Source organism: Tetranychus urticae, chromosome 3, assembly GCF_039701765.1.
Source record: "Tetranychus urticae isolate SD_2017Ah chromosome 3, NJAU_TeUrti_SD_1.0, whole genome shotgun sequence".
Lineage (NCBI taxonomy): Eukaryota > Metazoa > Arthropoda > Arachnida > Trombidiformes > Tetranychidae > Tetranychus > Tetranychus urticae.
The window spans coordinates 18,708,408-18,721,216 of NC_142960.1; the positions used below are offsets into that span (position 1 = coordinate 18,708,408).

The window sequence follows — 12,809 nt, forward strand, 5'->3', positions numbered from 1 at the left end:
ATGATGCAACTCAACTCGTTAGGAGACGGACCCTTAAGATTTGCGCGCGCTCAGCTGGTTTACAATTTTTTAATTTCATCGTTTTCTTATTGTGTTGCTTATTGTTGATTCATCTCAATTCAAAATAAAATGTCTACTCAACCATCATCTTTACCAACTTTGGCTAGTCAAGATCTACTACCAGAATCAAAGTTCACTATTCTGGTTGCTAGTGATATACATTTGGGTTATGCTGAAAAAGATGTCCTTCGAGGTAAATATTCTTTCATTGTCCACTTTTCCTTTTACTTAATTTCTTTTTAATCGTCTTAATCTATGTTATTCCAAAGGTGATGATACTTACACAACGTTCGAAGAAGTACTGCAAATTGCTCGAGCAAAGGATGTTGACTTCGTTTTGCTCGGCGGAGACTTATTTCATGAAAATAAACCATCGTCTAAAGCTATGACCCGGTGTGTCGAGCTACTCAGAAAATACTGTTTAGGCTCTAAAGATATTCCTATCAATGTTGTCAGTGACCAAGAAGTAAATTTTAATCATAGTTATTTTCCTGTTGTTAATTATGAAGATGAAAATTTAAAGATCTGTTTACCTGTTTTTTCTATTCATGGGAATCATGACGATCCTGTTGGGAAAGAACCTCTTTGTTCTTTGGATACTCTTAGTGCAATGGGTTTAGTGAATTTTTTTGGAAAATATGTCAATATTGAAAAAATTGATGTGCAACCATTGCTTTTGGAAAAGGAGGAAAATAAAATTGCTCTATATGGCCTCGGTGCAGTTCCAGAAGAAAGACTTCATCGTTTATTTTTACAAGAACGAGTTGATTTTATACCTCCTGAGGGTAATTCAGAGCGGTGGTTCAAAATCTTTGTTGTTCATCAGAATAGGGTTGCTCATGGAACTAAATATTTACCTGAAAAGTTTCTTGGAAATTTACCCGATCTTGTTGTTTGGGGACATGAACACGAATCTTTTACTGAAATGACTTTTAACGAAGAGAATCAATTTTATGTCTATCAACCTGGTAGCACTGTTGCCACATCTTTATGTCCTGGTGAGTCAGCTCCTAAACATGTAGGATTAGTTCACATTTATTATGATGCTGAAAATGATACCAATAGCTTCCTGATGGAGCCAATTCCTCTTAAAACGACTAGACGTTTAATTTGTGAAGACATCAATATCGACAATCTTCTCAGTAACCGTGGTGATCGTGATGATGATGAATTGAACCAAGTGATTTTTGAATTTATAGCTGACAAAATTCAAGATGTAATCAATATGGCTGCCGTTGAGCATTCTGGTGATCCAAGGGAACCTAAAGAACCGTTAATAAGGATTCGTGCTGAATATTCCACTGACTACCACCACCTTAATCCAGGTCTTTTCGGTCATCGTTTTATTGGTAAAGTTGCTAACCCTAAGGACTTGGTAATGTTTAAATGTAAACGAAATAGATCTAATTCGAAAGACTCCGAGAGTTTTGATCGTGGGGAACTGGATGAACTAATGGAATTCAGTGTTGCCTCAAGATGTAATATTGATGATGTGATCTATGAATATTTTGCTAATACGGATGAGCGTAATAAGTTAACACTTCTCTCTGAAAAAATTATGGTTGAAGCAATCAAAGAAATTGTCGAGAAAGAACAAACAACTGACAGATTAGCTCAAGCAGTTGATTTTTTCCGGATTAAGATACACGATATGGTTACAAACGAAAGTGCTATTTATTCTGAGAATAAAGAAGAAATCGAAAAGGCTATCAAAGACGCAAAGGATAAGTACATGAGAGACGAAGCTCGAGTTTTGAAGGAACTTAAGCATCTCTTTACACAAGCATCTCAATCAAACGGAGATCAAGATATGACCATTGATGATAATATGTCAGACGATGATTTCAGTACTGGCCCCACTGTAGGAAAATCACCGCCTACTTCATCTCAAGTCAGTACCAGCCGTGCAAGAGGTCGTGGTCGAGGACGTGGTGCTGGACGAGGACGAGGTCGTAATGCAACCCAGTCTACTCAAGGAACTCTTGATAGTTTAATTAGTGTTAAGAGACGTTGAAATTAATTTCTTGAGCTTATTGATCAATCTGATCTATCCATAATAATCTAATCAAAGTTATTTTTCATTCAAATTACTTTATATAAATTTATAATTTTTTAATTAAATTGAAATTTATTTCATCGATTTTCTGATTTTTTTCTCAAATTGTTTTTTTATAAATAATGTAATTAACTTTACAAAATAGAAACATGCATGAAATATTGTATATTGATACAAATGGATGAAAAGGAAAAGTACAAATGAGACAAATTATTATGGACTGATGTCGGATATTAATCGTCATCTCCAAACATGTCAACCGGCTTTTTCCTTTCTTTAATTATAGCTTCAATTTCTTCGTACTTAAATTCGTAAATTGTTCTCTTATCTTTATCTGGAATCTTGTCATTATCGGCATCAGCATTTTGACCAATAACCATTTGATCAGCTAATTCTGTAAGTTCTTCTAACTTTTTGCTCTTACTCTTTATTTGTTCGGCTAATGCTGGACTTTTCTCTTTCCTATTCCTGGTTCTCAGTTCTTTAAGGTCGGCTCCTAATCTTTGGATTGCCCTTTTGACAGTTTCATTACTTTCCATCAAGTCCAACAATTTCTCGTAAATAACTGTAGTGTTAACAAGTTCTACATCCGAAGTGTCATCTTCTTTGGTGATCTTTGATGTATCTGCGATTGCACAGCTGTCGATATTTTGAACCCAAAAGTCTTTTACTTCGTCTTTGTCTTTTTTGAAAATGTAAGTTCCATCTTTATCGAAGTGACCTTCTTCCAGCTCTTCTTTCATATTGAACGCTGTGAATTTGATTTCGCCCTCAATCCTATCAATCCCCTCTTCTTCTCCAACAAATCCTTCTGGGCCTAAACAATTATACTTATCGCAATTCGCTTCATCATCCTCTTCATCACTGTCCAATGTATGTTTAAATTTTTTACCGAAAGGTAATGTACCAGAGACATTCTGATATTCTTCTTCAACTGTGTCTGCAAATCGGATCCGTTTTTCACTCGCCATAAATAATTTTTCACAAAACGAACAGAACAGAACAAGTAGAACAATTTAAATCCAAAACACAAACAAACTAAACAGATAAATTTGTCTTGTCAAACAATTAGCAGTTCAAACACAGTTTTTATAAACTCAATGATTATTTTGGTTTTTGAGCGATTGTTCCTTGCCTTGGTAATAACATATGTTTATATTCATTTCGGCGGTTCTTTCGAAATGACTCACTTAATTGTCAGAGATTATTAAACATTGAGGATATTTAATCTTCCCTTATAATTAAGAGACAGAAAAGAATAAGGTTTTACGGACTGAGGTAATGCCTAAAAATCAATTGCATGATTGATAATGAAAAGACAAACAGGTGATTATTTTTGAATTCATTTAAGTTTGCTTGCTTTTTATCAGAAATGCTCTTTACTCAATGAGATCAATCAGTAGACATAATTTAAATTTATAAAAGAAACCGGTTACATTCATTATGTCATTCATTGAGTTGGACGATAATTTAGAGTGATCCAGAGAAGGTAACCAGTGCAAGCTGCATAGGAATTTACAGCGAATTCGGGTGATTATCCTTTTAATCTTTAGATAACACATCAAGAAGTTGTAAAACATAAATGAATATATTAATGATATCAATATAGAGAGTGATAGCAGCAAGAATATAATCCTCAGGAGAGAATTGGTTTCTGTGATTTCCTCCAACAATCATTTGCGTATCAACAACCAAATATGCAGAGAATAGAAGAGCTCCGAGCGCCGAGTAAATAAGCATCATAGTTTTACCCCTGATGAATATCAATAGAATACCGAATAACATTAATACCAAGAGACAGACGAATAGGATACCATTAAACACTGTGAAATCGACTTTCGTTTGGAAAGCAAATAGCGTTAGCGATATAACAATCACAGCGGTTATTATCACGGCATATAATACGATTTCTGCATTTTTGAAAACTGTGGAGAAACCAATTGTAACCGATTCAGCCAATGTAAATATACCGAGACATATTAAATTAGACGGATATGTTCGATGAACTCCACAGCAGGCCAGTGTAATCAATGAGACTAGAGAAAAGCCAAGGGCCACAAAGAGCATCCATGAGTTTCTCACAGCAAAGCCTTTAACTTCATCAGATAATGTGAATCCAATAACAAAAGCCATGGTAATAGTTAATTGTATGCTTAATATTCCGTAAACCTTGCGAATGAAAGTAAGTCGGACTGATTTGTCGGAGAAAGCATTAAATTGATCCACGTTTGGTTGCTGAATACCAGCTTCCATGGGGCCATTAAAATTAGTATTCATTTCAGAGTGTTTTATGGGTTAACCTAGACAATAAATAAGAAGCAAGCACAGTTAATCAGAATAAATAGTGTGGGGGGAAAATGCAGAATCCGTATCTTTTCCCATTGACTTCTCTTCTTTCAGTTTATATGGATTTGCTGCAATAGTGGGCTTTTGTATTAAATAACAATTAGTTCAATCATCATTTTAAATCTTAGCTTAATTTTAAAAGATTAACCTATCAAATCTTGATTCAAATGTCCCATGTCCCTCCTTAGTCCGTAAAATCCCACTCTTACCACAATAACAACAGTAATGTTTACATACTTAAGGGTAAGTAATCGCCAAGTTTACATAGGAAGTGTTTACCAAGCTGCATCCATAGAACTGTATTAATCATGATTATTAACTGGTTAATATCTGACAATAATATTTGTTTGACTAATGTTATGGTTCCAACAAAGGTGACAACAATCAGTTACAATTATGGAGTAGTTCATTTTGATTTGGCAAATAGACAAGCCTTTGCCCTTGAGGGTGAACCTGAGTGCTAAGAGCAAACCAGATGAAGCTAAAAGATACACAAAAAGAGGGAAGATTAAGATTGAGAAACTAAATGTTGATTCTAATGAAGATGATGATGAAAGGAATAAGAACACGATCAAGCCAAGAGATAACTTGATGAATAAGGCTGAGCAAGACAGAAGAATTAGTGAAAAGAAAGATTTCATGAAAAGGGTTCCAAGAAAGGCGTTCAAGGTATCAAAAAGTTGCAGAGGAAATTTAAGGGAAAGGAAGATCTAGTTTAGTGTGTTTCCTCTCAAGGTGACCAAAATTAGTTTCTCAGCATCATTTTGATTCGTAGTATCATCATTGCCAACATCATGATCATCCTTTAACATAAGCATTTCATCGTCATCAAATCCAATGAAAGGGAATACGACAGAGCTAAAAAAGTGAAAGAGTAACAACAACAAAAAAAAACAGAGAGTGAGACAATGACAATCATCGAATAGTTTTAATTGTTGATGTTTGATAATTTTTAATTCATTTTAAATTGAATCAACTCTGTCTAACATCAAGTCACTACCATTAGTAGTGGCTAAAAAAACAGAGACTTACACGTTTCCAGATTAATTTGTGAATGTGATTGTATCCATTGAAAAACACCGGCAACACACATTAAAGACATATAATGGCCCCACGACAGTTTTCCGCTCCAAAAGCCTGGAAACGACCTTATACCTCAATTTATAATGACAATTATCGTTATGGTAATTCCCTTTATTCATCAGCATTGGATGATATCGAACGAAAATATAACGAATCAATGGCCAAGACAAGTTATCGATCCGATAGACCAGATTTAGGTTTATCATCAATGTCTGGTCAAGGGGGCCACTCTGCACCTCCTCCATCATCATCGCCTTTACCTGGTGATTCAAGTCGTTTCAATAGACGAGCTGGTGCCTTTGACTCTTTGGATGCTGAATTTGGGGCTAATCGAGTATCACCAACTCCTCATGTTGGTTTGACTTCATTCGGTTCTTCTGAATTAAGGAAATCATCTTCCTTCCATGCTTACCAATCAATTAAACACCTTAATGCCATGGAGAGTAGTCTTGAAGAGTCACGATCACGACGGGCTCGATCTCGACGTCGACCTGAAAGTGCTTACTACTCAACTGATGATTACACTTTACCACCTTTTTCCCCAATGACACCACCACCTCACACCTCTCATCATAATATCACTTCACCTAAACCCAACTTTGATTCAGTTGATGCCGCAAATCAAGCTTTATGGATGGACCGATGGTAAGTTAACATCTCTGATCAATCAGTTTCTCGTTACAATCAAATCTTAACTACTACTACCATTGTGACTATTCAACAATTTAACACTAGTTGATTTGCTGGTTTCACTGCTTTTAAGACTCATAACCTCTTCAAAATGATCATTCTATTGCTTGCTTCAAAATATTGAACAATGTTAACCTCCAATTTGCAAACTTATATTTAAGCTAGATGATTCACGATCCATTGATACTAAATGTGTCATACTTCTGTTTCAACTGATTAACTTGAAAAATAAAATTCTATCAATTAATTGTCTCAAAACGTATTTTATATTAGCTATTAATAATTTCTCTGTGTTCATTTCAATATACTTAATCAAAGCTCTCTTGGCTCTTCGCCGGTTAACCTATACTTCTTAATTGGACTCAGTAACGCTTAATTTCTAGCACAATCTAATAACTGATAGTGATGATTCAAATTCCCTTGGTACAATCTCTTCAATTAACTCAGACCGTAGTAAGCATTAAATCAGGAAGACTTGATCAAGATTTGTAAATTCCGTCTGTAATAAATGAAAAATTTTCAATTAGTATCATTTCATACTTTTGTGCTCGTTTTAACATACCGATTGATGAGGAATACAATGCCCAGATTAACCGAGATAATTGAAATGTAAAGATGGCAAAGGATTAAGATGACCTTGTTCCTAAATCCAAAATTTGGGTTCCATCCAAAATTTACAATTAAAATGATCTAAATTTTTTCAAGAACAGAACAGAGTAAAAAAGAAAGATTAGTAACAAATTGAGTTAACAGTATATTCCGAGAGAAATGAATAAAATCTTTTTTAAATAATCTAATCTTATATCATCATCAATTGTTTCTTGATCATTTCAGTATAATTTGAGTTTGCAGAGGAAGATTTAGCAGCTCAAATAAGAGGAATGCATGTAAGCATAGATATTAAATCAAGACGAGATGTGATTTTGTTTACACTTTTAACAGTTGACTTAACATGATGCTATTTTTAAAATTACATTAATTCATACCAGTTAATTAGTTAATTAATTAATTGACCTTACCTTAATTATTTGAACGCCAAAATGAAATGAAAAGCCGTGAACTCCAGAGTGAAGTGGATCGATTGAATACGGTGTTAATTGAAACGGAAAGTCGAATCAAATCGGAAGCAGTTACTGTGAAAAACAAGTTAAACATGGAAGTTACTGATCTATTGATGACAATTGACGAACAAGAACGATATACAAAAGAGCTTCAAACAGCTTTGAAAAAACAACAAAGGCAAATTCAAGTAAGTTAACACCAAAAGCACCTTACATTTGTTTAATTATCGGAAGAACTGAATAATCCAAATAAACAATCAAGCTTATCTTGTGTCCAGTAAAAACGTAAACACATGTAAAATTGACAATGTTACATTATGCTCTAACTCGGTAGAGCTCTTAATTTGTATCCCTTATTAATAGTTCAATTTAATCGGAACTTCTAATTATATTAAGCTTGCTTAAGCCCATGGACTCAGTATAATAAAATCAAATGAATTAATTTGAATAATTTTTTAATTTGAAATGTTTAAAGTTTAATTTTAAGACGAACCCTCAATCAAATTACATAAAAGTAGATCAACAGTATCTGATAGTACCAAAAGTATCCGATTGTTAGTTTTGAAAACAATTATTTTTCCTGAAACAATATCAGGCTTGAATGACAATTAGTTTTATGAACATGCAAATGAAGCTCAATTTTTTCAGTTATGAAATTTTAATAAGTTTATTTAGCATTTTAAGTGCTAGAGGATTCAATCAATTGACAAATTCAACAATTTCCGAGAAATGAAGATCATTCAAACAGCCATTGACCGCAACTTAAAAGTTTATGTAACGGATTATTTTGGATTTATTTTTTTCTCAACCGACTATTGCTGTTTTTTGTCATTGCTAATTGTTGTTATTTTTTCCTTCTTTTTATCTATTAAGGACTTACAAACAGGATACGATTCAGTTCATCGGTGTTATGCCGATTCCATGGAAGAATTATCAGCAATCCAGAGAAAGGCTTCACAACTTTGCCATGAAGTGGATAATCTGAGAAGCAGTATCGATAAGGTATCCATCTGAAGATATTGAAATCAAGTGAACATCAGAGAATCAATTAACACAATATATAATAAGATTACATATATATATTTATTCATCTGCTGTTCATTTCACATAAATCAAAATTTATTGAACGCCTTTTCCATCAAGCTTTAGTCTATGATTTAATTTCGCTTTTAATGCAATCGGTAATTCTTGGTTGCAAAGAGTTGTAAGCTTACCATCTCTGGTTTTATGTAACATTGAAATGGAAAGGATTTTATCGCTCTTTAGGTTAACAAACTGACTTAATGAATGAGCTAACGACGATGATGAATAGCAATTAATGATATAAATAAAGATGGATCATAATTTTGTCAACATAATTTTTTCAGTATTATTATTACATGTTATTGAAAGACTTGTTTCCGCTTACAATTTACTAACATGATTATTATTGATTGTTTTATATTAACTAACTAATTTTAACCTAAACCTTTCAACATTTTTTACCCCTTTTCTTTACACAGGCAATCTTCAAATCATCCGCTCCTACAAGGCAAGGCTACCATTACAGTCACTACTACCATTGAACCCTGTGTGAAGTTGAACCTTTACAATTTATTCTTCCATAATTGTTAACCTTCTCTCTCGAACCACCAATTGATTAAATATTAATGGGGACAATAAAGCTCAACCTATTACATAGATATAATCTTTGTTTACCTAAATTGTTGAGTTGAGATGAACGCGCTTGCCGTACTTGCCTGTATCTCTGTACACTTTCACCATTTGCCTTGTACTGATTGTTTTAGTTTCTCAGGTAAGTTAACGTCGATCCGGAGTAGCTTTTATCCAGTTTAAATCTTGATCAATCAAAATTAAATTTACATGTGAATTAAAAATTTTTAATCGTTGATTGCATAAATTTAATTTATTTTGGATCGATATTTAGTTCGGCATGATAGTTTTACTTTTCTGTTTCCGACGGACAGCTTAAATGCAATGTTTAGCTTAAATAAAATCTTGCGAATTTGGCTATCAATTTTGATCAACCTTTACCAAGATAAATTCATACCAATGTGAATTAAATAGTTGTCGCTGGACCGTCTCTTAATTGTAAAGTCAACTGACTATAAATTGTAATATACCTGAACATTGTTCAGTGAACAATCAATAAAGCTAATCTATCAACCATTTAACTTGCCAGGTATTGAAAAGCAAAGAGTTACAAATGGTGAAATTTTCTCGCTGGATTCTAACATGTTAATCATTGAAACATTGATCTTTTTTCAAGCTTCTCCAGTTGTTTATCGTTATCATGACAATTGATATTGATGTTGAGTACGACTTCGTCATTCGGATTAAACATTCAATAGAAGTTTTAAATAAAACTGAATTTAAAACAAAGGTATTTAAGGCCCTCTTTAAATAAAGTTAGTATCGTTGGAATCAGTCAATGTCATTGGGTCATTAGTCGGGGGTTAAATTGGCCAGAATTGAAATTTCGTTGTTTCCGAAACCGATCTTTCATCACAACAGATGGCGTTAACGTTAAGGAAAAGATTTCAGTTAATTTATTAAATTGTAATATTAATACTGGAAAACAATTCAAAGATAGCTGATAAAATCTGGATAATTACGGGCAAGTTCGTAATCAATTTTCAAAACTTAGAAGTGTGTGATGTTCAGCAAAAGTTTATTGAATACACAATCCATTATATAAACAGCTAGATCAACTTAATTAAACATGTGACCATTACTCCTCTTTGGCGTTTTCATCAAAATTTCCCACTAGTTCAGGAACCTCTTCATCGTCTGCAGCAGCAGCATCACCCGGATTAGAGGATGGGTTTAGGTTTTTCAAACTGTTAAGATTGTCAGCTCTCAATTGAGTCAAAATACCGGGTACCATATCAGTTAATTTTTTGGTTTCACCATGTCCAGTGATGGCGAAAGTACTTGCAGTGAGCGAAGCTTGAACCTTAGGATTGTTAAAATGAATAACAGTTCCGTCCTCCTTAATCATGTTAACCTAACAATGAAGTATAAGAAGAGGGAGGTTAAAACTAGAAAACCTTGAGAAAAAACAAAGAGCCATGCTGTCTCGATGAAAATTGAATTAACAATAAAATAATTAAAAAAAACACTAAACATGGAACAATATAGAGACTTTAACAATGGATGACAAATTGAATAGTCAATCATCATCAAATAATAAAGGATCAACTACTAAAATCAAGGAAAATATGAAATGTAATGAAACAAAAACCAACCTCTTCAATACCAGGAATTGGGTTGACGGCTAATTTCTTTAAAGAATTTTGAAGTTTCTTATCATCAGTGGTAGCAGTTCGATGGATGACCTTCTTCTTTCTTCTAGCTGTACCCTGGGTTAATTGACAAAAGAAAAAATGACCAAAAACGGCAATTAATTTACAGTTGAAACAATGAAATAAGGTGTGTAACAGTGATATGAGATAAACGAAAGGAAATGTAACATTGTACAATAAGGATAAAAATAAATTAAATTAACTATAACTTACCTTGCCACCGATCCGGACTTGACTGGATAATTTACTTAACTTTTCAGCATTCATTTTGGTTTCTAATTATAAGTATTATACACGGGTTAAAGTATCATTCGGTAATTCAAGTTGAGATTAACAATTTAAAAGCTCGAACCAAACCAAACAAAAACAAAAAATGCTGTAGACAGGAACGGAAACGGAACCTTCTTCCCATGTGCAATAGAAATTGCGCGTTTTTTAAACAACTTCACATAACAAAAATTAAATAATAAATTAAATTAAATATTACTCAACATTACATCTCTAATTGTAATAATATAAAACATGGAAAATTAAAATGAACCTCAAAATTTGACTTTATTATAAGTAAAACAAACAAGCTAAATTAAATAATGTTTAACTATTTTCTGGTAAATATTAAATAATGAAACTGTCCGAGTTGATAATTACCTTCACTCAAGATGTTCAAACAGTTGCTATTCAGTTCTTAAACACTGATAACTCAAGATTAACATTAACCATAAATATAATTGTTCAAAACTATGTCAATTCACACAATTGTTGAGTCTGTAATAAGCATCTGTGTCAAATTATGAACAATTCAATATTTTGCTTGTTTTGCAAGACAAATACAAATATTGATTAACAATGGTTTTCATGGATCAAAGCGGATAACTCATGGATCAGACTCTGAATTTGATTTTCAAAACCTATTCGATTGTCTACAATTCAAATAACATTGAAACAAAAAGAGACCCAAAATAATCAGGAAAAGTAGAAATAATAAATCAAAATAACCAATGTAGTCAATCCAAACAGAAACCTGTTATCCCACCTAACTTTCTCTGTACATTTACCAAATTTAGATATCTTTATTTTCAAGCAAAAATCAGTAAAAATTTCACTTTTCTCAAGAAAACTTGATCATCCTCTCACCAAACTCTGATCTAGGTATGGATTTACCAGAAACAATAATCCCACTCACAAGTCAGTTTCTTCCCTCTACATTTCACTCCTTCTTAAAGTCTCTCTAATATTTTCTTCCCTCTCTCATCATCTGCACATCATCGTCATCGTCATCCACATCCCCATCCTCGCTCACATCATCATTCACATCCTTATTGTAACAAAACACCAGTGTAACTGTAAACTATTTACTTGTGAATTTACCTGAGAACTTGTTTGTTATTGAAAAGCAAACGTTTTTTATTGAAAAGATTTTGCTTCTACTGTTTTGGTTTTCACTTTTGGGTCAACCTTTGCCGGTTCAACTTTACCATAACCATTTAACCAGGAAAAATTACCAACAATGGAAGCAATTGAAGGTAAACAATTGTACACCTCATTGAAATGGTCAATTCTGCTTACAATCGGGTTAAACATAATTGTTATCCTTGTTCAATGGATCATTAATATATCTTCATCTCAAATCATTTTTCACCTTTACGTCATCCTTTCACTTGCTGCTTTTGGGTTAACCTTATACGCAACCTGGTATGAACATTTAAACCTGCTTCTAATCAGTGGATTCTCGTTAATTGTAATCTTTTTCCTTGGTGCCTTTGCCAAATATTTTGGAGCCATAATTATCATGTTTATCGTTATTCTTGCTGTCTTCTCGTTTGCCTATCTGGTCAAGAAGGAACACGGCGATTCAACATCACCAGCCTAGTGAAGTGGCCAGCTGTACACTTAACCAGTTAACCAACATTGTATTATAAACCATATTTTAATCTCTATCAATTATAATCATCCTGTCTATCAATTGGCCATTTTGCTGTTCATTAACTGTCATCATGATCATCACCGTCATCATTTTCAACGCTATAACTTCATTTTTCTTTGCATGTGTGATTCAATCTGTCTATCCATTTGGTTTTAATATGAAAAGACTCAATTTTATTCACCATTCATTGTAATAATCCAATCCTTATTTCAATGTTTTAATTTCACTGTGATTAACCATAACTGGTTTGTACTTTTAAAATTGAAACCAAATTGAATACAAAT

The 12,809-nt window shown here is 33.2% G+C and overlaps 4 protein-coding genes, 1 long non-coding RNA gene and 1 pseudogene across 6 annotated transcripts; 2 read left to right on the plus strand and 4 right to left on the minus strand.

The window, feature by feature from the left end:
• The first annotated feature begins 114 nt into the window (after nucleotides 1–114).
• Nucleotides 115–2,200, plus strand: mre11 (double strand break repair nuclease mre11). The gene is made up of 2 exons (XM_015930510.3): nucleotides 115–253; nucleotides 330–2,200. Exons 1-2 carry the CDS (start codon nucleotides 130–132, stop codon nucleotides 2,072–2,074), a joined length of 1,869 nt encoding a protein of 622 aa, XP_015785996.1. The 5' UTR covers nucleotides 115–129; the 3' UTR covers nucleotides 2,075–2,200.
• Nucleotides 2,148–3,408, minus strand: holn1 (CD2 antigen cytoplasmic tail-binding protein 2 homolog holn1). The gene has a single exon (XM_015930511.3). The coding sequence runs from the start codon at nucleotides 3,085–3,087 to the stop codon at nucleotides 2,350–2,352; it is 738 nt and encodes a 245-aa protein (XP_015785997.1). The 5' UTR covers nucleotides 3,088–3,408; the 3' UTR covers nucleotides 2,148–2,349.
• Nucleotides 3,405–4,832, minus strand: LOC107363204 (protein lifeguard 1 pseudogene; annotated as a pseudogene). The gene is made up of 2 exons (XR_016200110.1): nucleotides 4,700–4,832; nucleotides 3,405–4,416 (listed from the first exon to the last, which is right to left on the minus strand). The product of XR_016200110.1 is annotated as a protein lifeguard 1 pseudogene (transcript).
• Nucleotides 4,833–5,430: 598 nt separating this feature from the next.
• On the plus strand, nucleotides 5,431–8,983 carry LOC107363203 (uncharacterized). The gene is made up of 4 exons (XM_015930391.3): nucleotides 5,431–6,190; nucleotides 7,289–7,484; nucleotides 8,170–8,298; nucleotides 8,799–8,983. The coding sequence occupies exons 1-4, from the start codon at nucleotides 5,568–5,570 to the stop codon at nucleotides 8,859–8,861; spliced, it is 1,011 nt and encodes a 336-aa protein (XP_015785877.1). The 5' UTR covers nucleotides 5,431–5,567; the 3' UTR covers nucleotides 8,862–8,983.
• Nucleotides 6,095–7,395, minus strand: LOC107363206 (uncharacterized). Its single transcript, XR_016200113.1, has 3 exons — nucleotides 7,255–7,395; nucleotides 6,798–6,925; nucleotides 6,095–6,734 (listed from the first exon to the last, which is right to left on the minus strand). It is a non-coding gene; the product is annotated as an uncharacterized LOC107363206 (long non-coding RNA).
• Nucleotides 8,984–9,822: 839 nt separating the features above from the next.
• LOC107363205 (transcription factor BTF3 homolog 4) lies at nucleotides 9,823–10,966 on the minus strand. Its single transcript, XM_015930393.2, has 3 exons — nucleotides 10,815–10,966; nucleotides 10,545–10,658; nucleotides 9,823–10,303 (listed from the first exon to the last, which is right to left on the minus strand). Exons 1-3 carry the CDS (start codon nucleotides 10,866–10,868, stop codon nucleotides 10,028–10,030), a joined length of 444 nt encoding a protein of 147 aa, XP_015785879.1. The 5' UTR covers nucleotides 10,869–10,966; the 3' UTR covers nucleotides 9,823–10,027.
• Between the last annotated feature and the right edge of the window lie 1,843 nt (nucleotides 10,967–12,809).

What these genes read in the sequence shown, in the direction of transcription:
- mre11 (XM_015930510.3), top strand. Translation starts at nt 130, where the DNA reads ATGTCTACTCAACCATCATCTTTACCAACTTTGGCTAGTCAAGATCTA. An exon ending in TGAAAAAGATGTCCTTCGAG is followed by an intron (nt 254 to 329) that starts GTAAATATTCTT and finishes GTTATTCCAAAG; the next exon opens with GTGATGATACTTACACAACG.
- LOC107363203 (XM_015930391.3), top strand. Translation starts at nt 5,568, where the DNA reads ATGGCCCCACGACAGTTTTCCGCTCCAAAAGCCTGGAAACGACCTTAT. An exon ending in GCTTTATGGATGGACCGATG is followed by an intron (nt 6,191 to 7,288) that starts GTAAGTTAACAT and finishes TGAAATGAAAAG; the next exon opens with CCGTGAACTCCAGAGTGAAG. An exon ending in AACAACAAAGGCAAATTCAA is followed by an intron (nt 7,485 to 8,169) that starts GTAAGTTAACAC and finishes TTATCTATTAAG; the next exon opens with GACTTACAAACAGGATACGA.
- holn1 (XM_015930511.3), bottom strand. Translation starts at nt 3,087, where the DNA reads ATGGCGAGTGAAAAACGGATCCGATTTGCAGACACAGTTGAAGAAGAA.
- LOC107363205 (XM_015930393.2), bottom strand. Translation starts at nt 10,868, where the DNA reads ATGAATGCTGAAAAGTTAAGTAAATTATCCAGTCAAGTCCGGATCGGT. An exon ending in AAGTCCGGATCGGTGGCAAG is followed by an intron (nt 10,659 to 10,814) that starts GTAAGTTATAGT and finishes CAATTAACCCAG; the next exon opens with GGTACAGCTAGAAGAAAGAA. An exon ending in CAATTCCTGGTATTGAAGAG is followed by an intron (nt 10,304 to 10,544) that starts GTTGGTTTTTGT and finishes CTTCATTGTTAG; the next exon opens with GTTAACATGATTAAGGAGGA.